The sequence below is a fragment of the Rhinolophus sinicus genome, linkage group LG01 (genome assembly GCF_036562045.2).
Source record: "Rhinolophus sinicus isolate RSC01 linkage group LG01, ASM3656204v1, whole genome shotgun sequence".
Taxonomy (NCBI): domain Eukaryota; kingdom Metazoa; phylum Chordata; class Mammalia; order Chiroptera; family Rhinolophidae; genus Rhinolophus; species Rhinolophus sinicus.
In genome coordinates, this window is record NC_133751.1 from 37,728,916 (window position 1) to 37,753,335 (window position 24,420).

General features: G+C 40.9%; 1 protein-coding gene across 8 annotated transcripts in view; it reads right to left on the reverse strand.

The window, feature by feature from the left end:
* The window catches only part of TNIK (TRAF2 and NCK interacting kinase), a 363,557-nt gene that overhangs the window by 94,012 nt on the left and 245,125 nt on the right, over window positions 1–24,420 (reverse strand). For all 8 annotated transcript variants that reach the window (XM_019735248.2, XM_019735239.2, XM_074327892.1 and 5 more), the window contains exons 7-10: window positions 24,256–24,386; window positions 13,057–13,111; window positions 10,966–11,044; window positions 1,450–1,625 (exon numbers count right to left, since the gene is read on the reverse strand). In XM_019735248.2, the coding sequence (XP_019590807.2) occupies window positions 1,450–1,625; window positions 10,966–11,044; window positions 13,057–13,111; window positions 24,256–24,386 (441 nt within the window). The remainder of the gene's footprint in view (window positions 1–1,449; window positions 1,626–10,965; window positions 11,045–13,056; window positions 13,112–24,255; window positions 24,387–24,420) is intronic.

The window sequence follows — 24,420 nt, forward strand, 5'->3', positions numbered from 1 at the left end:
AACTTTCTAACCTTGACTTGCCCATTTCTCTCCATGCCTAGTTTCTCCAGCTTGGGCTGCCCTCCCAGCTCCGTAGGTTCTGACTGACACCTCGTCCGTCTCCACCACCAACACCTGGAGATGGGCCTCCTTTTTGGCTGAGCCTCATAACATCCTGCTCCTGAGTCTAACCTGGTAACACATTTTCCCGAGTGCCTCAGGCTGGCTGCAAAGATGAACTCTTCTTGACCGCTCACCAGGATTTCTCCTCCTCCCTGAGTCCTCTGATGACCTTTCCTCTGCCCAGTCTTGACTCCTACGCTGCTCACCGCCCCACACCTAGGTCCCTGCTCATACCTTACCACATTACAGATATTAAATGCAGAGGCAAAGAAGAAGGGAAATTCAAATTCAAAGAGAGGACCCCGATCTTGTGCTGCCCACCATCCGCCACTATTCCTTTTGGATTGTGCAGAACAGAGGAGAAAGGGGGAGAGGATAGACGCAAGGAAAAGCACATCACCAAGTACCTCCCATCCTCGGTCCCTGGCCTTCCTCTCTTCTCTCCACTCCCCAAACAATCAGTGCTCACCTTGCCAGCCCTATCCAGCCTTCTCATTGCCACCCCCCTGCCCGCTGCCCCCTCCTATTCCCTCTTAGGGAACACTCACCTGTCGGCTCTCTGCATCTCTCCCTTACCTTCCACACCCCAACCTTCCCTACCTCCCTGCCCAACTAGTCACAACACCAGACGCAGACCACATGAGGTTTTACCTTGGTCAGGATGCTAATTAAGGAATTTTGAGTCTCTATTCACACAGTCCTAGGACCCCAAGTTTGGACTTGAGTCCTTTCTAATGATGCAATGAAAAGATAGTGTGGTGTCACAGCTAGAGCTATGAGTTTCTGAATCTATAAATAAAGAAGTGCATTACATGATCTTGCAGCTCAAAAAGAAAAAAAAGAAGCCTGGTACCCTCCCTTTTTTTTAAATCACTAGGTCTATAAAAACATTCATTCTGACTTCTAAACCTGAATTAGAAATGAGCCTTAGAGCACAAAAACTTAAATGTTGAAAACTGCCAGTACAGAAAAATGCCAACTAAATTTTTTTTTTAGGCTGTCTGTCTTCTGTGGATTTTTGGTCTTGGTCTTCAAAACATGAATATTCATTTGAATTAAGAAAATCACTTGTCATATTAAACCACTCCATAGTACTACTCAACATGACTTTTTGTTCTGTGCCTGGAAAAGATGCTATTTCTTGCAGTTCTATTCTTTCATGAAAGATTCCATTTCAGGGGTCTCACTCCACTGATGCCCACAGGCTGTGATCTCAGAGGCAGCCCCTCACACTAAAGAATAATGCAGGCCCATTTGAAATCCCCACGGCCACCTAGGAATACGTCAAGAGCCCAGGACTCACTCCATCTTTTGTTTCCCTTGTTGAAACGAAAATGTGTTTCTAACCTTTCTCTCCTCGCTTCTTCTTTGTTCTATCAATATGGTCCTTGAGTTGAATGCGGACCTGTCGTTCATTAGGTTGGTCTCGTATAAATGGATGCTTCATCAGTTGCTCTGTTGCTGGTCGCTGGCTGTGATTCTTTACCAAGCAGCTCTCAATAAATGACTGGAATTTTTTTGACCTGCCAAACAAAAGAAATGAACCCAAAGATAAAAAGACACCCAAAGAAAAGCAAACCTGTATTTTCTGAAATGTTAGAATTAAAAAAAAGAAAGGAAGGAAGGAAGGAAGGAAGGAAGGAAGGAAGGAAGGAAGGGAGGAAGGAAGGAAATAGGTCTAATCAGCCCACATAGAGATCAAACCTATCACAGAGTAAGTTTAGCCCTTTATGGTACAATGCAGTTCAAATGCATCAATACACAACTGAGGCAATGGATGGTGTGATATACATGAAAGTGTTTTTTACAGTTTATACATACTATCACATATCAGACCAAAAGAAACCAAGAGTAGAGAAAAAAACCCCATGGGAATCATACCTACAAGGCCCACTGGAACGGGGGAACCAGAGAATTTTTCTCCTAATTCTTTTAAAGAATTAGGAGAAAAACCACTCTAGACAAAGGACAGTTCAGGGAGGTAAGAAATCAATGAAAAACTAAAGTTGGAAGTGAGCACACTGCATGTCAGGGGACACTAAGGTTAGCTGTCTAAATAAGCCAGAAAATGCAAGCTGGGGAAAGTAAAACCAAGGTGGGATAGATTGGATAGGGGAGTACATTTTGTAAAAACAAGCAAAATTCTTACACGGCAAACTTGATTTGTCAAACTTTTAAACTGGTAATTTCAGAATCACCTTTGAACTTTGCTTTCCAAGCAATAAAAACAGGATGTACGCATATGTTTGCTATCAACTCAAGGTGTTGGAAACTTAACTTTAAGGGACTAAGTTCATACCCCGAAGCAAATTATCTCTCTCTAAAAAGGCACTGTTTCCTCAAAGATAAACCCTATGCCACAGATGCACAGGGGCAGGGGAAAGCTGGTTAGAGATATCACACCAGTGATTAGGTGGCAAGTCCACAATGTGGCAGAAATTAATGGTGGACTTTAGCTATGATTCATGAGTTAGGCACGCAAGTTCTTGCTGAAAGTTCCAAGAAACTGTCCAGCATCATAAATAATTAAGCTCACAACTCTATAGCATGCCTTTCTGAGGTGCCCCATTGGCAGCGTGGCACACCCACCTCAGAGACTTTGGTGGAACCCTAGTCACTGGCCCCCCCTGACTATCCCCACCCTGCTCGGAGCAGGAGGGAATCCATTTTGTGCTCTCTGTCGTCCTCCTGTGAAGCACTGTGGAATCACAGGTGCAGATTCCAGGAGCAAGCCTTTCCCAAGCTTCCCAGCAGGCCTCAGGCGTCTACAGAGGATGCCAAGAAAAATGTATACACATTTTAAGAAAGGAAAAAACTGTATTAAAATTGTAATAATCAATATATACCAAGAACAAAAGATGAATACAAGTCACGTTTGACTTCCGCAATTACAAGGGATGCTTAAAGTAGTTACCATCAGCATCCAGATGATTCTGATTACGGCAAACAACTGCTTGAGCAACGTTAACCAAAGTGTCCACTTGTATACATTTTTTGGCATCCCCTGTATGTGTGTGTGTGTGTGTGTATGTATACACACACACACACACACACACACACATACACTTCAGGCCTGAAAGGTGTCCTCACCACACAGAACACAATGGAGAGCATGTTCTTCAAGATTCAAATGAGAGAGGACGCTTGTATATGTACCACTCTCTAGTCCTGCCCAGGTCAAAGCAGTTTCTCATATTTTTCCATGTTTTTAAAGTATTGAATTATCGGTAGTTTTTCCTCCCTAAATTCCTGAGCTATGATCAAGCTTTTAAATTATTTTACATGGAAGTAATGGGAACCTGCTCTGCTTTGGGTCACCCCAGGATGAATCAGGACCGGCCACACTGTGGACTAGAAATAGTGACAACAGAATGGACAGTCTATGCACCTCCCTGTAAGTCCTTCAGCCCACACCCCAGCTTCCTCCATACTGGAAATACTCCACAGTGTTGGCATGTCACTTTTCTCTCGCGAGCACTCTACCTGCTCTTACGTGTTTAGTAAACAAATGAATTCATGAATGGTTATTCGATGAGAGTTCTGGACAAAAGCTACCTTCAAATCTGTGTTCGTGAGGGACAGAGGGGGGGCTTGGACAGTAGGTACTGTTTAATATGCTTTCTTTCTTATATCCATCAGATAAATCTGAGGAGGCACAAAAAACACCACCTCAGGAGAGACCCTGCAAAAAAAAACACCATAATGAATTAATGGACTTTCCTAAGGAATGAACTAAAGAGAATGAGGTTAACTTGCATAAAAAGGAATAGATAAATTCCACACAGTGTTTTTCTAGATAGAAAAACCCCATTAAAAAGATGAAAACAAAAACAAATTCAGACAGAAAGCTATTAAATATTCATAAGAAATGCAAATGGCAGTTCTCTTTTTCCTGCTTCCAACTAGAAGGAAGTGTTCGTTTTTTCTAAAGTGCTCGGCTATTAATTAGAGGATGATAAATAAATACCCAATTTAAAAATGAGATCCAAACTTAGTAGACTGTCCATTCTATTTCCCAGTACTGCTACCTCAAAAAAGTCAGAGAAATCTCCGGGATGAGATAGTGTTCAAGGAGTTTAATGGAACCAGTTCTAGTACAGAGTCCATTGTCCAGAATCTCTCCTGGTCGGAAAGAACCTCAAAAGATACTCAAAAGAATAACTTTGGGCCCAAAGGATGGGCCAAGATGCAGAACTACAAAGCTGGCAGCATACACGACGTCTTCTTCACATGATGCTGCTTAAAGAGAAAATAATGCTTACTTACAACAGGTCTTCAAAGAAAGATTCATTATCTCTTATTTAAGATAGTGTGACCAAAGAATCAATATATTTAATTACACATTTAATTAAAAGTAAAAACACTTCACCTATGTTGAACACCATCTGACTATTTGCTGAGCAGTCTAAAGGGTTTAAAGCACATTTATATAACTTTATTGTTTGAATCTCTGTGGCCAGTCACTTACTTTTTCTTTAAAAAAAACACACAAAAACACCTAAGATTAGTAATACTAATTTGCCAAGCGTTGGCTTGGAGAGACAAATGTTAATGATTGATGCTTACAGTCTGAGACACTAGTACTTCTAATACCAGTGTTGCTGAATACTTTATCCTCCCAGATTTTTCCTGTTTATATATTAAATTGTGTAAGAGGAATTAAAAATGCCTGAAAGATTATTACATTAATCACTATAACGAGCCGGGCTAAAAGGTTTTGGTAATCAGCAGACAGTCTAAATTACTCTTGACCTTTAAAGTTTGCTTTTGCCCAGAACTACCCTTTTTCTCTACTTTGGGCTCTATCATTTACTAACCGCGTGTGACTTTGGGCAAATTACTTAACTTATCTGTGCCTGCCTACAAATGGGGATATTGCTAAGTACTTACCTCAAAAGGCTGTTGTGATGACTAAATGAGTTAATGTAAAATATTTGGAACAGTACCTATTTCATAATAAATGCCATATGTGTGTTCGCTATTATTATGTCTATTACCATGATGACAATGTCCCAGCAACTTCTGACCACCGCCATGCTTAAAGAAAAGGAGTATCTGCCTTTAGGGCTGGGTATAGAAATTTGAAGGTGTTTTTCTCCCCTTCCATTGAACTGAATAGCATAGTGCTCTTTAAGGGAATTATTTCACATATATTTGGATTAGATATGTTAACAGGAAGAGTCAACAGGACCGTCATCTCCAAGGAGATTGTACAAAAAAATGTTAATTTAAGAAGTCTGTGTAGCCATTTTTTGTTTTGACTTAAATAGAGTCCAAAGTCACACTATTACTAGCAAATTCAGTCTATGTGAAGTATTTTCTTAAACTTGTTTTCTATTATCACTATATTATTTAGAACACGCACATACACATACACATACATATGTCATTTCTTAAAACATAAGTGCCTGACAATCTACCAGGAATCAGAACCAGTGTTTCATAAAATAAGAGGAGTGATTGTAAGCTTTGGAGTAAAAGCCGACGGCCAGAGTGTCAGGCTGGCCCTACCAGTGGTGAGCCCAGGACGCTGGGCCAGCCAGTTAACCTCACCAGCACTCCCAGTCCTCAGCTGGAGCATGAGTGGTTTAAACCAAGGGATCTTTGCCTCTTTCCAGAATTAGGATAAGAAGTTCACTGCTGCACTATTCACAATAGCCGAGATATGGAAACAACTGAAATGCCCATCAGTAGGCAATTGGATAAAGAAATTGTGATACATATATGCAATGGAATGTTACTCAACCATAAAAAAGAATGAAGTTTTACTATTTGCAACAACATGGATGGATAGAGGATTTTATGCTAAGTAAAATAAGTCAGACTAAGAAAGACAAATACCATATGATCTCACTTATATGTGGAATCTGAAAAACAAAATAAATGAACAAAGAAAACAGAAACAGACTCATAGATACAGAGAACAAACTGATGGTTACTAGATGTGGGGGGTGTAGGGGGCTGGGTGAGAAAGGTGAAGGAATTAAGAAGTACAAATTGGTAGTCACAAAATAGTCACAGGGATGTAAAGTTCTGTTGGGGAATACAGTCACTAATATTGTCAAAACTATGTGTAGTGTCAGGTGGTGTGAGACTTATCAGGGGGATCACGTCATAAATTATGTAAAGTTCTAACCACTACACTGTATGCCACAAACTCATATAAAATAATACCGAATGTCAACTAGAATTAAAAAGAGATAGTCATGGGGATGTAAAGTACAGCCTAAGGAATATAGTAAATCATGTTCTATAATAACTATGTACAGTGTCAGATGGGTAGTGGACTTACTGGGGTTATCACTTTGTGAGGTATATAAATGTCTAATCACTATGTTGTTTTGTACACCTGAAACTAATACAAAAAGTTACGATTTTTCTAATGATTTCAGTCGAGTACTGCTCTACCTATGTGGATTCTTCGGATTTAAAGGGCACACGAAAAGAACAAGATGGACCATGTTTTACAGGAATGAAGTCATCTACATCCTTATCCAGAAACTCCTGAAGGGAAATACAGCACTAAGTATAAGTACAATGGCAGGGGAGTGTGAGTTCACTCAGTGGAAAAAGAAGGGAAGAGGAAATCTTCTGGAGGAGATGGTTTACCCATGTGGGTCAAATCTAACCTGAGAGACAGGAGGCGGACATGGGAGTCCCATTTGCTGGGGGTGACATGGAGACAGAGGGTGACAGAGAATCCTTGTTTTCTTTTGATTTAACCAAGGCTATAATCCTCCTAGAGACATAAACACTAAGGGACTGAGCCACGTGAGCATGGAATGGAGCCCTGACCGCATGACTTCCTTAGCGCTAAGGCTGGTCCTCATCACACTAATGGGGGAAGAAAGGGCCAGTTCCTGCCAGTGGGGATGCTTTCCTTTCTTTCCACAACTTCAGGGGCAATGAGCAGTGCTAACGCCTTTCTTTCCCTAATCGTAAAGTGCAAGGAAAAAATGGTCAGCTAAGAGACTAGTGTAGTTCATTCTCTACCACTTTAACCTTGAACTTAAGAGGCCAAGTGGTGCAGTAGGAAGAATATGGGTTACAAACTTGGGAAGCTAATACTGTACAGCCTTACGCAAGGAGCATAGCCTGCTAAGCCTGCCTCTCATCTATAAAATGAGGACTCAGAGCATCTGTCAGGAAGGGTTGTGGTTAAGATAATATATAAGTACTTTCTTAACAAAATATATCTTAAATTTGTACACACAGAAACTATGTGCTGGTGCCTAATGGAAGGCTGTTGCTATAGACACATACACAGGATCAATGTGTGCGTGTGTGTGTGTATTTACATATATATGTATATGTGTGTGTGTGTGTGTGTGTGTGTGTGTATATATATATATATATATATATATATATATATATATATCTGAGTCTACAATATACATATGCTTATATGCCTTGTATGTTGTAGATTCAGCAATGTTAGCTGGAAATGACCCTTAATTGAATGTTTATAATGGCCCATCTCTACCACAGTAGCACTCCCCTTTAGTAATGTGTTCATATATACACTGAGAACAGCACACTTCATCTCTTGTTAGGGTTGGGGGGGGTCCTGTCCTTTAAAAAATTAAAGGAAAATAAACGAAATGTTTCACTTCCTCCCAAATGCTAGCGCATATTAAACACTAATCTCTATTAAATCACTGTGGATCTGGTCTTTCAAGACAAAGTAGAGCTGACCCTTGAACAACACAGGTTTGAAGTGTGCAGGTCCACTTACATGCAGATGTTTTTCAATAAATATAGTTGGCCCTCCCTATCCCTGTGTTTCACACCTATGAATTCAACCGGCTGTACATGTGGAAGGCTGACTGTATGCATTGTTTTTTTGCCATTTTGTAGAAGGGACTTGAGCATCCGTGGATTTTGGTATCTAGTGCAGTGGGGGAGGGGGGAGGTCCTGGAACCATGTCCCCATAAATACTGAGGGACAACTGTAGTTAAGTTTTGGGGGAGTCAAAAGTTATACGTGGATTTTTGACTGCTCAGAGGATTGGCACCCCCTAACCCCTGTGTTGTTTGAGGGTCAACTGTACTCTGACATGCTTAAATATTTTCACTTACAAACCGGAATTCTGCAGAAAAATGGGAGCCATACCAAGTGTCCTGTGGCTGGGGGCTGTATAATCATCTGATAAACGCTGGGTTCTGGGTGGGAAAGCGTACTTCCCTAGGGCTTTTGTCTCCCCTACTCATTTGCAAACGGCCAAGTTTATTTCCTCGTCCCCTGTCAGGCAGCATGAGACTCATGCCCCTACCTGGCTTTCCTTCTGAGCCAGGGAAGGGCATGCAAGCAGACTGGGTGTCATGAAGCTGGCATGGCCTCTTCCCTGTTCCTGGACTGACCAGCATCCTGCAGCATTATCAAAATTAGTTCTCGTTGTCAAAGGTCTGAAGCAAAAAAGTCAGACTGCATTTTCCCAAAAGTCTGCATTGCTCGAACAAAGTCAATGCAGAGTTATCTTTCTGGAATAGGGTCAATGAAGACTGAAACCATTGTACACGGGCTGTTCAGTCAGTTTTCTGAGAAGCCAGACAGATCATACAAAGGGCGGTGTAGCCCAGGGTTAGGAGCAAACAGGACAAGTGCGGTGACCAACCGACTGCAGCTTCTGAGCTGGGGAGAGGTGGCGACTGGGGCAGAAGGACAATCTCTTACCCTAAAAGGCAGCAGTGCAGCACCTCTGTACAAAAGGCCAGACATCTAAATGTTATGTTCAATCACCAGATTTTTAAAAGTTGGCGATTAGTACAAATATTTCTGAAACATGGTGTGTGGCAGGTCCAACAAAACACACATGTGAACGGTCCATTTGTCCCCTGTGGGAAAGCTAGAAACATGTGTCCAGCAGAAGTTCAGGAAGAAAAGGCAACAGGGTAAATGGAGCCCACTGTATACAGCAGGCCCCACAGGACAGACTTGGCATGAAAGACAAGCAGAAACCTAGCAGAAAGCTTTGAGTGCCACTCATGGTTCCAGGGGCAGAGCTCAGCTGACTCCTCTCCCCAGGAGCCTGTTCCAGAGAGGAAGGAGGAAGCAGGGCCTCTGGGTACCCCGGCAATCATGCTGTGCTGGTGCCCAATGGGAGGCTGTTGCTGAGGAGAGAATGATCATCTCCCCCCACAGTGACCCTCTGGAGGGAGGAGGAGGAACAGGGAATGCTGCCTCCTTGTTACCAATAGCAACTCTCACTCTCCTTGCGCAGGCCTTGGCAACTCCAAGGCTGCCGTCTCTTCTGGCTGTCTCACAGCCTCTCTCAGTGGAGTGTGCCTTTCTCTTGTTCTACCAGGGTTGCTATGCCATTCCCAGATGACTGGTATTAATCAAGACTGTTCCTGGTATAGTGGAGGGTGAAACAGTGGGTGAGGGGCTCCAGTCAAGCGCTTGATCATGAAGTGCCATGGAAAGGGGCAGAAGTGTCTTATCCCTTCATGCTCTAACTGCCCAGAATAGGTCTCTAGAAAAGGATAGGAGGTCACAGGTGGTTCAGGAATTGGCCCCCGTGTGAGGGCCATCAGAGGTTCAAGAATGTATCAGGAAGCACATACCATATCCACAGGGGTAAAGGAGGGAGCAATGATTTTTTGTCATAGAATGATAAGGCACAAAGACCCTGATGTAAGTACACAGAAACGTCAAAGTCCAACTTCTGGCCTAACCTGTAGAACCCTGTTTCCCAAATTTCAGGCAACCATCCACTACTGACATAATTTTCACCATACCCTTTTATCTATTCACTTAGTATTTTTCTTTACATTAACTCACTTTTTTTATGTGAAAAAGTTTATTAAATGGGAAGAGTATATCACTGCCCAGAATAAGAGGCCAGTATCACCTGCCATAAAGAGAAAGCAATAGAAAACCCCAAAATTACAAATGTTCACGCACAGATCCAATGAAATCATCTCACATACTACCAGGGGTAGGTATGCACATCGGGAATTACTGTTTTAAGGAATAGAAGAAAAGTGAGCAAACCTAACAGGCTGACTCTGAACTATCACCCTCTCTCTGATAAGATGTTCTGTGCTGCCAGAAAATAATATTACTTGGGGTGACAAATCACAGAGCTTCCCTATTATTACTTGGGTTCCACTATCCATTTTAGCTAATAGCTCCCTATCTTCAAAGTGTGGGGATAAAGACCTGCTGTGCAAATACAGTCGGCCCCCCTTATCCACAGGGCATATGTTCCAAGACCCCCAGTGGATGCCTGAAACTGCAGATAGTACAAAACCCTATGTATGCTATGTTCTTTCCGATACATGCATACCCATGATAGAGTTTAATTTATAAATTAGGTACAGTAAGAGATTAACAATGATAACTAACAATAAAATAGAACAATTATAACAATATACTGTAATAAAAGTTATGTGAATGTGGTCTCTCTCTCAAAATATCTTACTGTAATGTATTCACTCTTCTTATGATGTGAGATGCTAAGATGCCTACATGAGATGCAGTGAGGTGAGTGACGTAGGTACTGTGATGTGGTGTTAGGCTACTACTGACCCTCTCACTACACTTCAGAAGGAGGATCATCTACTTGGGGTGATCCTGGATCACTGAGCCGTGAAAATGTCAATTGGGGAAATTTAAAAGTTTTGGGGAGCAGTTGACCACAGGTAACTGAAACTGCAGAATGTGAAACCACAGATAACCGGTGACTACTATAGTATTCAATATGTATTTTAAGATGAATGACATATATGGAAAATACTCACCAAGTCTTAGTGTATATAGTCTAATCCTGTCAGCAGGACCTAAGTATTTGAGTTAATCCAAAAAAGAATCACAGGAAAACCCTCCCCTTGGATCTGTAACACACTGAAGACCAAACTCACCACTTCTTAGATTTCAGCCGAGGTGCCGGGTTCCGGGGGATGAGGAAGAGGGCTCTCATGGGGTGCATGTCACAGAGAGCTGCAAGAGACCAAAACAAAGGCCAGCTCCGGTCAGGAGGCCAGACACACGCCAAGCCCATCCTAGCTGTGCAGCTAATGCTGCCAAATGGCTCCAGCTCCACGCATGACCAGTGAGGAGATCAGAAGATCACAACGCTTCCGTCTGGTGAGTACTTAAGAGAGCTAGTGTCTAATTACAGGAGTCTTATAAAACACGACACATTTCAGCTAAGTTTTGTCAACACTTCTACTTTTACTTCAAATTTAAGGAAGCAAAGTTAACGGGTCAACGACCTTTGCTTTGTTATTAATAACTATCTAAGATTCAAAGTAAACAACATCAAGATAACAACTACATTGGAAATGTAAGTTATTTTTAATTAGTAAAAGACTTAAGTCATAAAATAAAAGCCATTTGATAATCCACGGTCTCTTTCTTACACGTTGAAGACTCATCCCAATGCAGTGTTATCTATATAGGTTTTTGGAGTATAATACACTAGACCAGACACCTTTTCTCTGTGTTTCCAAATATCCTGAATGGCTTTTCAGGTTTCAGAGGAGTTTTTCTGTTTTGATTTGTTTCCTGGCCCCGGGAAGACCAGAGGATTAAGGCAAATGGAGGCTGGCAGGAAAGTTATAAAAATACCTCAACTTGTAAACATGACATTATCATCTACAGTGAATGCATTCAAGGATTCTTATTTTAATCAAAATATTTCACTAGTTTTCTTTTCAAACATCTGGGAGTGTCTTTTCCTTTGTGCCTAGAATAAGAATATATTCTCCCTAAAAGCTAAAGCATTGTGTGGGTAGATGCTTATCTTTAGCCGCTTCAACGACTCAGCAAGGATGATAATATGGTTTAAAGATTGGAATATTATTTTTATGATTCATAAATGCCTATTAGCATTGTGGATGACAGGAATTTTGTCAACAAAGACTCCAAATCAGTCACGCTACAGATGAATTTTACGAATGCTAGAGTGAGAAATAAGAAAACTATGATGATTTAAAGTTGAAAAAGCCATACGAGCATCACAACCCGTCATACAGATATGGGGCCTCTGAAAAGCAGACACCGCGGTGGTATGAAACATGAGAGGGGGCAATTCCTGCCTCAAAGGAAATAGGGAGGGGGCCAGGGAAGGCTGGAGTCATCAGATTGCTATGCAAGTCTGACTGCAGTGAAGGTGAGGGAGAAAAAGTTAGGTGCAAGTGTGCTAGACTGTCCTGCAGTCTAAAGAAACCACGGAGCAAAACTGAAGAATGAAAGTTGTCTACAAAAGCATCCTGTATCCTCCAGGAAAGGGTCTGCCTTATATCCCTGTTATGCTCGGTCACTGATGGGGAGTGGCCCTTGGGTGTTGTGCCCTCAGTGCCATCACAGCAGCTAGGTCCTCCATGAGTTGTGTTTCTTGCATGGAAAACTGTGAGGCACGTGCTCATGGCCATCCCAGGGCTGGGAGAGGCACTCTGCAGTGCCAAGCATTCCAGATCTCAAAGGCCTGGAGATCTCAAAAGCCAGAGCCCTGGCCACTCTTTAAAATACATACGGAAACCTAAAAACCTAAATATCAGTGTTTTAATAGGAGTGAAAGCAGTTGAGTACAAATGTTCGTGTAACCCATGCACTGAAAATCAACTGAATTTTGGTTAAGACGGAGTTTACTGTCTTTGTGGGTTGGTCCCAGTTTTATGGTAGAAGGACAGTTCGGTAATAAATTACACACTGAATTTGTAAAACAAACAAACAACTCCCAAACAAACAAAACAAACAAAAGACTCCCCAGAATTTGCTTCCCTTTCCTACTTTTTTTTTCTTTCTTCATAAATACAAGATCCTCACATCACTCTGAGATGAATGGATTCCTGGTTGATTTAAGCTGACTCTGCTTTCTAAGTATGCCAGCTCAAATCCACGCAGGGCTCGGTGTAGCAGAAGTAAAGCTACTGTAGCTCCTGGCAAAGAAGCTTCAGCACCTGCAGAGCAGACCCAGCAACAGATTTCACCCAGAGGAAAGTACTTACGGGGAGCACCTTCTGCCATCTCAATAGCGGTGATGCCCAAAGACCACAAGTCACTCTGAAAAAGAAGGAAGGCACAGGCACCTCATAAATGCAGTCAGCAAAGCATAACTTGGTTAAACCCAGTAATTACTTCAGAGCTGCCTGTGGGAAAGCCATTCTGTTGTCTCTTTACAAACCTATTTTCCCACTAACCTTAAAAGCAGGAACAGCCTCATTCGCTTTGATTGACAGTACCTTTTATGGTACCTGATATGTGGTGCGTTTTCAATATATACGTATGAAAAATGACTATAAGGTTTTAAAAATTAATTTATCACTAAAATTTATCTACTGATCGAACCATATGAAATTTCTGTTCTTCAACTGTTTTTCATAGTTATCGAGTTATAACTGTCATATAATTAACTGCACGTTTCAAGTACAGTTTGAAAAGGTTTGATACCTGTATACACCTGTGAAACCATCACTACAATTAAGATAGTAAATATGTCTATCACCCCTAAAATGTCCCACCTGCCCCGTTGTAGTCTCTGCCCCCGTTGTAGTCCCACCTGCCCTGTTCTTGTCCCCAACCCCAGTTCTTGTTCCAAGGCAACCACTGACCTACTTTCTGCCGCTGTGGATTAATTTACATCTTCTAAAGTTTTATATAAATGAAGTCACCCGGTTTCTTTCACTTAGCATAATGTATTTAAGGTCCATCCATGTGATCGAGTGTATCAGCACTTCATTCCTTTTTACTGCTGAGTCGTGCCCCTTGCAAGTATATACTACAGTTTGTTTATTCACTCACTTGTTGATGGACATTTGGATGGTTTCCATTCAGGGCTATTACAAATAAAGCTGCTACAAACATTCATGTACAAGTCTTTGTATGGACGTTTGCTTTCTTTTTCTTTCTTTAAGTAAATGCCTAGGAGTGGGATGGTTGGCTCATATAGTAGATGCATATTTACAGTCAATTGTTTTTAACCTAGAAAAATGGCGATTTCATGTGGTTTAACCAAATAAGATGAGGACAGGGAACTTTGGGGTGGTGGTGTTCACTGCTGTATCTCCGGTGCTTAGAATAGAACTGGGCACAGAAGCAGGAGTATGATGTATTTGTTGAATGAATGAACAATGTCTTCTTTCTTGTAAGTAGAGTAATATGTAAATAGAGGTCCTACACCCTTATATTCTTCCTTATGCTCAGACTAACTCCGATGCTCTTATCAGAACATTCTAGGCTAGCACCTCAACCTCAACCTGTGCAATCTCCATCTCTAAGAATATGTTTCTCCTGTGTCTATGGCGCAGTAGTCTCTAAATATTGTACAGGAGGGAACAACTCAAAAGATGGGGCAAACCAGGTTAGGAAACCCCAAAAAGATGCTTGCTGCTTCAGCTTCCCAACAGATTGGTAATAAATCACAATGTGCAATTTGATTCAATGGCACATGATCTTCATGAAGACTCTCACCCTCCTTTCCCTTAAAATATATCCTGCATTTTGTACCTTATTCCAAACTCTCACCTATAACCTCACTCAGATGACAGAGATCAGAGTTAAGTTTCCTTGCTATTCCCATCAAACAAATGTCAAGGCCACATGAAAAGAAGAGGCACCTAGAAGATTACTACGAAATCCATGCTGAGCCATTCTCTAAAACTAAACTTTTCAGTATCCTGTGAGTGACACCCAGGCCTGCTCAGTATTTGGACAGAGGCCATTACAATGTGGAGGGGGTTTCCGAGGGGGTCTAACCTCTTGCCTAAAGTGCAATCTATCTTAAAGCAAGTTTTTGGGGCACATGCTAAACCTACACTAAGACCAAGGGTAGATTCTTTAATTTGTGAGCCAGTCCACCTGTTCACATAAATGTTATAAGTTCTCAGCTCAATTGGCGATAACAATGTACCTGCATAGTACCACTGTGCTCTGATTCCGAGTAACTTCTTTGCATGGAACACAATACAGGAAGGCAACTCTTGCCTTTTCTCTTTGTTATAGTTCAAGATATATTCACAGTTGTCATTGAAAACACACACACACACACACACACACACACACACACACACACGGTTTGCACAGCCCAGCAAGTTAAACTGAGTTTTCCTGCAGCCTGCTGGTCTTGCTTAGTGAGAATCCTTCCGGAGCCAATAGGGAGCTAATAGGAAGGTCCAGTCAACCTATCACAGGTTGGCTTAGGAGCAGTAACTGGTAAAGATAAAAACACAGCTCTCTTGTACCTGGGCTTTATGGTTGATTGACACAGACAACCATTTGGGAACATGACGTAAACACTGAGTCACTCACTCACTGTGCAGGGAGCATTAAACAGGAAACACAGCAAGAATAGTCTGGAGATGGTGGGTTGTGCTATTGTGATAAGATTCCAGTATCTCCAGTACCATGATTTTTCCAGTATCCCTAGGAATCGAGTGTTTTTGTAGTGTGAAATGAGCTGCAAATATCAAGGGGGTAGACTGGCTCTATGTCCCAGCTGCCCCACGGGGTCAAATTTAAATGCCCTTCAAGTCCAGGAAGCTTCAGGCCGCTTGAAAGCCAATGCATTTGAAAGGAAATGATGGCTCTAGGGTGAGAGGGTTCCAGGCTGGTCCTCAGATGGGGGAAGAAAATGATCAGAAAACTCAGGCCAACTTCTGCCTTTGGGTTATTGCTCTAGCTACTCCCTCTGCCCACAGCACAACCCCAGTCATGATGACGGACTCCCTCCCCTGCACAAAGTCATTGCCTTGTTGTCAGTGAGGACCAATGAACCTCTCCCAGAGCACTGCCAGTCCCCCTCCCCCTTTTCCACTTTTGTCCCCCAGAGAACTGACCCTTTTAACAACTGTGTAATTTACTTATCACTAACTTATTATGTTTTGTGTTTATTGTTTGCACCCCCAGCCATCAACACACACACACACACACACACACACACACACACACACACACGCATGAGTTCCATGAGGGCAGGCATCTTTGTTTTGTTGACAGGTATATTCCAAATACCTGGCACAGTGCCTGGCACACTTAATCAATATTTGTTCAATGAATGAACAAATGAAAGACACATGAGAGATAGGAGCAAAACATAAGTGTTGTAAGGCTATTAGACTCCTTGTAAACCATCTAGTCCTACCTTTTATTTCGCAGATGAGTAGAAATGACTTACCCGAGATCACAGAGCAACTCAGCACAAGGTTTTAAACAGAGGTGGGTGTCCTGCCTCCCAGGCCAGTTCTATTTTAACTGTTATCACAACAGAAGGACCTGACTACTCATCTTTTTCTTTTTTTTCAATTTTTACTTATCTGGTGCCCATAAAATAATTGCTCCAGATAGATCCTTACTTTGTCTCTATGTAACCTCAGTGAAGCACCCCAAAAGCCAATGCTGAGAAATGGGCCTCAATTTCCTAGAGGCAGTGTGATTAGTCTTTTAAGTCAGATAGTCCTGGATTCAAATCCAGGTTCCTAATTTAACTACATGCAGACTATTGCCCAGAGTTTAGCTTTCTCAACTGAACAGTGGAAGTAACTAAGGCAATGTATATATGCAGGCATATTGCCTAGCACAAAATATAGCACACCGTGGGCTCAACAATATTAATTTCTTTCTCTTCTATTAAGTGAAACTGCCTTTGGCTGCCCAATTTAGTCTTCTATGATTTCTCTCTATTTGGTTGTGACAGATATTGTTTGTTGGCTAACCCAACAGACATTTTCAATCCCCATTTCCCTTGCTGTCTCCGTTTCATAGTATAGGAAAGCTAAACTTGTTTGTCCAGACTGCCCTACAGCAGAGGATGACGGTTAAGAATATGGCACAGTTACGGCCAATGAGACACAGGCAAACATCTTCTGGGAGCTTCTGAGGATCTTTTGCTTTTCCTGAAATAAGTAACAAATACAGCTGGTGTCTTGACACCTCTTCCCCACTTCTTAGTGCCTTGAATAAAAACAGGATATCTAGAGCTATAGCATCCATCTTGCAAGCATGAGGCAGTAAGTCAGCAGAAAGGTAGGGGCCTGGGATTTAAAGCCATCAATGAGTCACCACACCAGCCCTGAACTGCCTATATCTAGACTTCTGGTGACTTAAGAAACTTAAGTACAGCCAGAGCATTTTTTACTGATAACATGTATACAGCAATGATTTGAGGAAGCATATTTTGATAGTAGGGAAATGGAGAGGTCCCCGTGAAGTGATCCTGGATTTCTCCCATAGGAAGCAGGAAAGGTCAGTGAAAAGAGAGGTTTCCTTTATTTAGTTCGTAACATCTCTTAGGCAGCTTTCCCCAAACCCCCCAAACAACTCCTTCAAACCAAAGGTCACATTATGCCAATGCCTGTGCATCCTCTGCCACATGACAGGGCAGACATTGCTTCTTCTTGAAATCTCCATTTGACAGTATCACTAGCATCATTTTTTTTTGCTGGGGTTCTGTTTTCCAAAAGGAACATTCATATTCCTGGCCATATATACCCAGAGCTGCTTGTAAGCTATGCTTAACTGCCCATGCTGGAAAGCAATAAACGTCCTTGACGGGTCTTGTTTAAGCCTTTGGATGCATTAGCGAGTCCCAAAGACACTTCAGAACTTAAATAAGGGAGAAAATGTTCCAATTACAACTGGCAAAACATATCACAGGAGACGAGAAAGGGAAGAGAGAGGAACAAGATGAGAGTCAGGGAGAGATAAGTTTCCTTCGTGGCCGTGGTGTGACTCATTTGGGCAAGAGCTCAGTAATTCATTATTCCAGAGGTGCTATGCCACCTGCTCTGTTGCATGATTAATAGCCTAGTCCTGTGTGCACTACAAACAGAACAGAGACAAATTCTAGTGCCGCTGATGAGGCGGAGGCAAGCACACAACTTCTGGTTGGTGGGGGATCATCTGGTATGCAGGTAACTTGAATACAATAAGAGAACAGTACTTCTGGGGCTAGGCTGCCCAACACATGAAGAAAAGAACACTTTCAGATGGCTGAACCAACCACACAAGGAAACAGAGGCAGTGTGGCACAGAAGAAGAGCCCCACAGTGCACGGGGAGGCAGAAAGAGCTCGTGCAGGTCGGCTGGGTGGCTCAGTTGGTTAGAGCACAAGCTCTCAACAAGGTTGCCAGTTCAATTCCTGCATGGGATGGTGGGCTGCGCTCCCTGCAACTGAAGATTGAAAACAGCGACTGGACTTGGAACTGAGCTGCACCCTCTACAACTAGATTGAAGGACAACGACTTGGAGCTGATGGGCCCTGGAAAAACACAATGTTCCCCAGTATTCCCCAATAAAATTTTTAAAAGAAAGAAAGAAAGAAAGAAAGAAAGAAAGAAAGAAAGAAAGAAAGAAAGAAAGAAAGAAAGAAAGAAAGAAAGAAAGAGCTCATGCAGCCAGGTAGACACAGGTTTGACTCTCAGCTCAGACACCACTAGCTTGGTGACCTGGACAAGCCACTTCTCTGAGTCCATTTTCTCACGTATAATGTGAAAAGAACACCTATCTTGCAAGGTTAATATGAGAGAGAATTCGGTAAGATATGTGCAAAGGGCATAACACAGTGCAGCACACCTATTGTGTTTCCCCCAAAATAAGACCTAGCTGGACAATCAGCTCTAATGCATCTTTTGGAGCAAACATTAATATAAGACCCAGTCTTATTTTACTATAAGAGCGGGTCTTATGTAATAATATAATATAATATAATATGATATGATATAATATAATATCCAGTCTTATTTTACTATACTATAAGACCAGGTCTAATATAATATAAGACTATAAGACTATATAATATAAGACCTGGTCTTATATTAATTTTTGCTTCAAAAGACGCATTAGAGCTGATTGTAAATTGGCCAGGTCTTATTTTCAGGGAAACAGGGTAGTGAGTATTTAACAAATACTGGTGCAGACAGACTCTGAGAACCAGTTGTCACTGAGTGGCAGTTCAGCCAGCACACCGGAGTCAGGTAAGGTGGCAATGAGCTCTGGTACTTAATGGTACTCAGAATTAGGTGGGCTGATGTAGGTATACACAGGAAGTTTACAGGAAGCAAACATAAAAAGGGTGTGTCCTTCCTCCTCCCGCCTTGCAGTCTGCAGTCTCCCCCTACTGGCAGAGCCTTGTAAGAAGCCAGACGGCCAGAAGACGTGGGGATAGCCGAGTCCTAGACCCATTAGTCTCAAGGTGGAGGGTAGCAAGGTAGTCCAGACTTGACAAACAAGAGGTTAATAATGGGCACAACCAGTATAATGGTTTCACAGACCAGAAAAGAGTCTTTTATTGTGTAACTCATTTGTTATTCTCTTTTGGGAAATGTTCCAGCTGGATGAAGTTGCATGTATTGTGTGTGGTACCTTAATCTAGAGAAACAAGTTATAGAGAAGAAAATTCTGGCTCAACATAAGCAGATAATTAGAGGTGTGTAATACAAATATGTGGTTTGAATCATATGATATTGCTGGCTTTTTAAGGTAAAAAAATGGCCCCAAATAGCAGTACCTTCTTATGAAACATAATATTACATATGACACACATAGGATAACTGTTAACTATCATATATGAGGTACTTACCAATTGTTAGGCACTGAAGTAATTCCTTTATATATGTTAGCTCACTTTACTTTAATATAACCTCACAATAGACAACTTATTATTCCCATTTTATAGAGGCTCAGAAAAATTAAATAATAACTTCCCTGAGGTAATATAATGAACAGGAGTCAAAGTCTACATTGTGAACTAGCCCTCTCCAACTTCAAAAGCCTCACTCTTATTTATTATGTCATATACTTATATACTACATTATGTATAAACAGAACCAACGTGGCGAGTTCAGGGTCACTGAGGATATTCAAGCACATGTAGTTATTAATAATCCATTTCACACATAAAACAAACTGAGGGAGGAAATCTTTAGTCCCTTGTTCATCTACATTTGTTATGTGACTGAAGGGAAAATGTTAAAAGAATAGTCTATTCTCTTCACCTGGGAATCAGCATGTAGCCTGGAGGATGTGCTGGTGTGTCTGCCTAAGGAATCATTCAGGCGGGTGTGAACATAGAGCCACAAGAAATATCTTTCAGAGCAGTTTCCGATAATAACATGGTGTCTGTATCATCCTTCCCTTCTTTTGAAATAGGGCTAGGACCTTGGTTTACATCTCAGTAGACAGAGGCCAGGCCTGGTTTGCTAGTGTAAATCTCATTCTGCAATCTGACTACTGTCTTCTCATGTGACACCCTGCATGCATCGCGGTGACTCCCTGACTGGTCAGATTGTTCCCTTCATCTCCAGCTAAGCCTCTTACCTGGAGTAGCTCTTTTCATCCTGCCTACATAATGCCAATTACCTGTAATACAGAAGAATGATTACTGGCTCTAAAGCCAGAGTACAACAGTTACCCAAATCCTGAAGGAGACAACTATGTCTGAAGGTGAGCCACAGCACCTGTGTGCAAAGTCTCATAAACAGAGTACAGGCGAATAAGAGACAACATGAGCACAGGTTTGGCCACAAGATGGGGGTTTATAGGACATGTCATATCATTGTACTTCTCTTATTTTACCAATTTAATACAAAAAAACACCAAGGCCAGTTTATGGGGCATAAAAAAGAAAAGAGGACAGAAAAATACATAAAATACACATGTGAAGTTCTCCACCCACGTGTCATACATCCATGGGGCGGGGGAGAATAAGACTATGTCATGTGTGCTAAGCTGTGAGTTGTTCTTGGCACCTAACACTGTCTCATGGGATCTGCCAAACTTCAATATGGATGCGACCTCATTGGTGAAATGGCTCTATCCTATTCCACTGGACAGATATGTTCATCTTTATTGGATCATTTCCCTATTGATGGGCTTTTGGCCACAAATAACTTTCTTTAATGAGTGGTTCTGTTCAAGCAATAAATATACAGGGATATAAAATACTTGACAAATCCTATTCAACTGAAATGAAATTCAAGTTTAAAAAATAACAATTTAAACAGCCTCGGAATTTTGAACAGTTTTATTAATTTCAAATCTTTTGAATGCTTATTATTAAATGAGAAAGCTTTCATTATTGCCCCACATACTTATCAGGAAAATGAAACCTTTCCTTTTGAAGTGTTTTGACAGAATTTCTGAAAACAAGAAAGGAAGGGCCTTTAGGGGAAAGAGAACATACCAGGCAAATGAGATTCTGGCACTCCTCCTCAGGATAGAGGTTATTTTCAGTCACTACTGCGCCCGGTAGATTTCAGACAAAATCACATTGCAATAAAAAGCACGAGCTCTTCAGACTACTTGCCTACAGAGGCCCTTATTTTACTGAATTACTATAGTTTTTAGAAAAATTTATAGACGTCTTGAGAGACATCTCAGACAACTCAAATGATACATAATAATCAATAAATAATAAATCATAGAACAAGTCAAATAATAAAAGCAAACTATACGCTTCTCTTTTGCATTCTGTCTTTATTTTAATGGACGGGCTTTTGTGGTGGAGAATCAAACAAAGGCCGGTGGCTTTCAAGTCATCTTTTACTTTAAACATGCCTTCTAGGCTGAAAGTATCTGTAGCCCAGGAGATCCCAAGCAAAGACATTATTTTCTGAAGCTGAGATACACAGCTGGGCCAAATGAACTAGCAAACGTTTACACATGACCAAACCCCTGAACTTTGATGGAGTCATATATGAACTTTCTAGTCAAAAACTGTACATACAGATACAGCTTGGCTCATTTCTTACACATAGTGGCTATTCAACAAATACACACTGAGTGAATGAATAAATGGCTTTGAAAGTCAAAGTATTGTCAAAGTGCCTCCTGGTGACAAACCATATGAAGAATAGTGAACAGAGGAAAGAATAAGATCTGGTGTCAAGAAAGAGGTAGAAAAACTATTTAAAGAATAGCTTCTGGTCCATGGTAAAATAGTGAAGTAGTTGAAATGAATCTTGAAGGAACCCCAAACCTTCCTTTGGCCTGTTTTTTTCCTTATTTTTACCCTTTTTTCATGTTCTTTGTTTTATCCATGACAACTGATCCGTGAAACTCATACTCTTGTCATGACCTCTTGCTCCTCTGTACAACCTATACTCATGATAATCCTGATAAACTAATTCACACTAAGGTCTAAATGACTAATACAGTTGAATCTTTACTCTCATCAGGATTCTTTATTTTTTTAATAAAAGGCACAGAAATTAATCTTCAATTTATTAATGCCTCAGGAGACTTTTATAGTTACGTGAACCTTCAAGCACCTCTGAAATCATCCTGTGTGTCATGACGCCCCCTGTGGTTACTCATATACTAGGCTTTGTCCACACCGAGAGTTATGCACTGGGCTCAGAATTTTTCACTGATCCCAAACTACATTCCATAGACATAATCTGAGGAAAGAGGACCAAGATATCAGTTTATCCAAGCTTTGGCTTGATGGGAAGAAGGTCTCTTCTACTAACTTTACTGTAAACAACTAAATCACAGGAATTTATTTTATGCCACAGAGCAATAGTCCATTTACACCACAGCCAGTCAAAATATAGCCAAGCCAGTTGAAAGGCTAAGCTAAGGGTAAAAGTTTGAAACACTCTGATTCTCCACAGTACATTATAAAATATCTGTGGCCCAGATGTAGACGAGTTAGCACTTGTTAAGTATAACTATAGTTTGAAGAATTGCTTATTCTGATACACAGATCTGATCCGAGACATATATTTTATAGTGGCTCCTCTGAATGGATTTGCAAATTAAAATATTTAAATGTGCTTATCATTAGCAGTTTAAATAAACAACATTTATTTTGGCAGGACATTCAGTTTCAACTTGGCAGCTATTTTCATGCAGATTATTGTTAGGTTATGACAGTGACTAACTTTGAAAGAAGAAGGAATTTACAGGAGATGATTGTGTTTTCAGACCTTCAAGCTTACATTTCTCCAAAGAGACCAATGATTGTGTCAATGCCTTAGGTCACTGGGCCCCGAAGACACTGCAATGTTTGCATCTTTGTGACCTGATTTCAATAATAACCCTATATATGGAGAACTAAAATTTTATTTGAAAGAAGAATTCTCCAAATATACTCTGTAGAGGCTATTTTGTTGGTAAATGGGAGATTTATGTAGGAGAACATCACAGAAGAGCAGGGTGATATATTGGGAAGAGCTCTGAACAGAGAGTTAGGAGATCTGGGTTCAAGCCCAAACTTGGAGAAGATCACTAACTGGCTGTGCACTTGTAAAAGCCTTGCGCTTTACTTTCTCATCTGGAAAATAAGTATTTCGAGATGATCACTAGAGTCCTTTGGAAAAAAGTCCATGCACAGTGCAACCAGCCCAGGTAGTATCAGGTTTTGCCCAAGGTTGTCCTGAAATCCACACAAAGACCACGGGATGTCTTTCCACCTATTGCACAGTCTGAAAACTCAGTGTCTTCATTCCATCTGCCCCTAATTTTAATGTCTTGACTTTTAACCACAATTCATGACAGCAATATCGCATGACACTGCAGCTATCAATAGGACATTAATCCAAAATTATTTCTGATTATTGGCTAGCAGAAAGGAAAAGAAGAGGGCTTCTTGGAAAAAGGGACAACTTTCACCTCTATACTTAAAGATTGCTTTGAATTTATTAATAAAGTACCAGTTTATGGTACCAAGTCACAAGTCACAAATCAAGTTTCTATGAAACACCATGACAGGCTAGAAGAAACATCATAAAGTAGCTACCAACATAACCATTTGGTTCTCTTTCACTGAAAATAAACTCCAAAATTAAACTGTGAGCAATGCAGAAATGAGTAAGTTTAATTATTTTTAATCACAAAAAGATGACCCAATAAATTCATATCTTGGTTTCTTTTAACATAAAAAGCTCTCAGAATATATGCTTTGCCAAACATCTAAACTATAAGCAAGCAAAATAGAAATCTGTTTTCTAATTAGAAGAGGAAATTTTAAAAATATAGAAAATGGTATAAACTTTTTTTTTTTTAATAAAAAGGCAATCAGATATGATGGCTGACTTCATTCAAGATTCTCACTTGCATGGCTTATAATTTTAAATTCAAACAATATTTTTCAGTTCTCCTTTTCGATTACAGAAATCATAAGCCCAAAGCTACATGAGAATTCTCTAAAAGACTCAGAGTGAGATTTTAGGCATAGTTTTGAAAAATAATGAAGAAGTAAGAAGTCATACCTTGAAATCATATGTGGCATCCGGGTTTTCGTCACAGGCAATAACTTCTGGCGCCATCCAGTAGGGTGTTCCAATGAAAGTGTTCCTCCGGCCTACTGTTCGATCAAGCTGGGCACTGACTCCGAAGTCCACTATTCAAGAGAAGGCAAATGAATAAAGTCCATG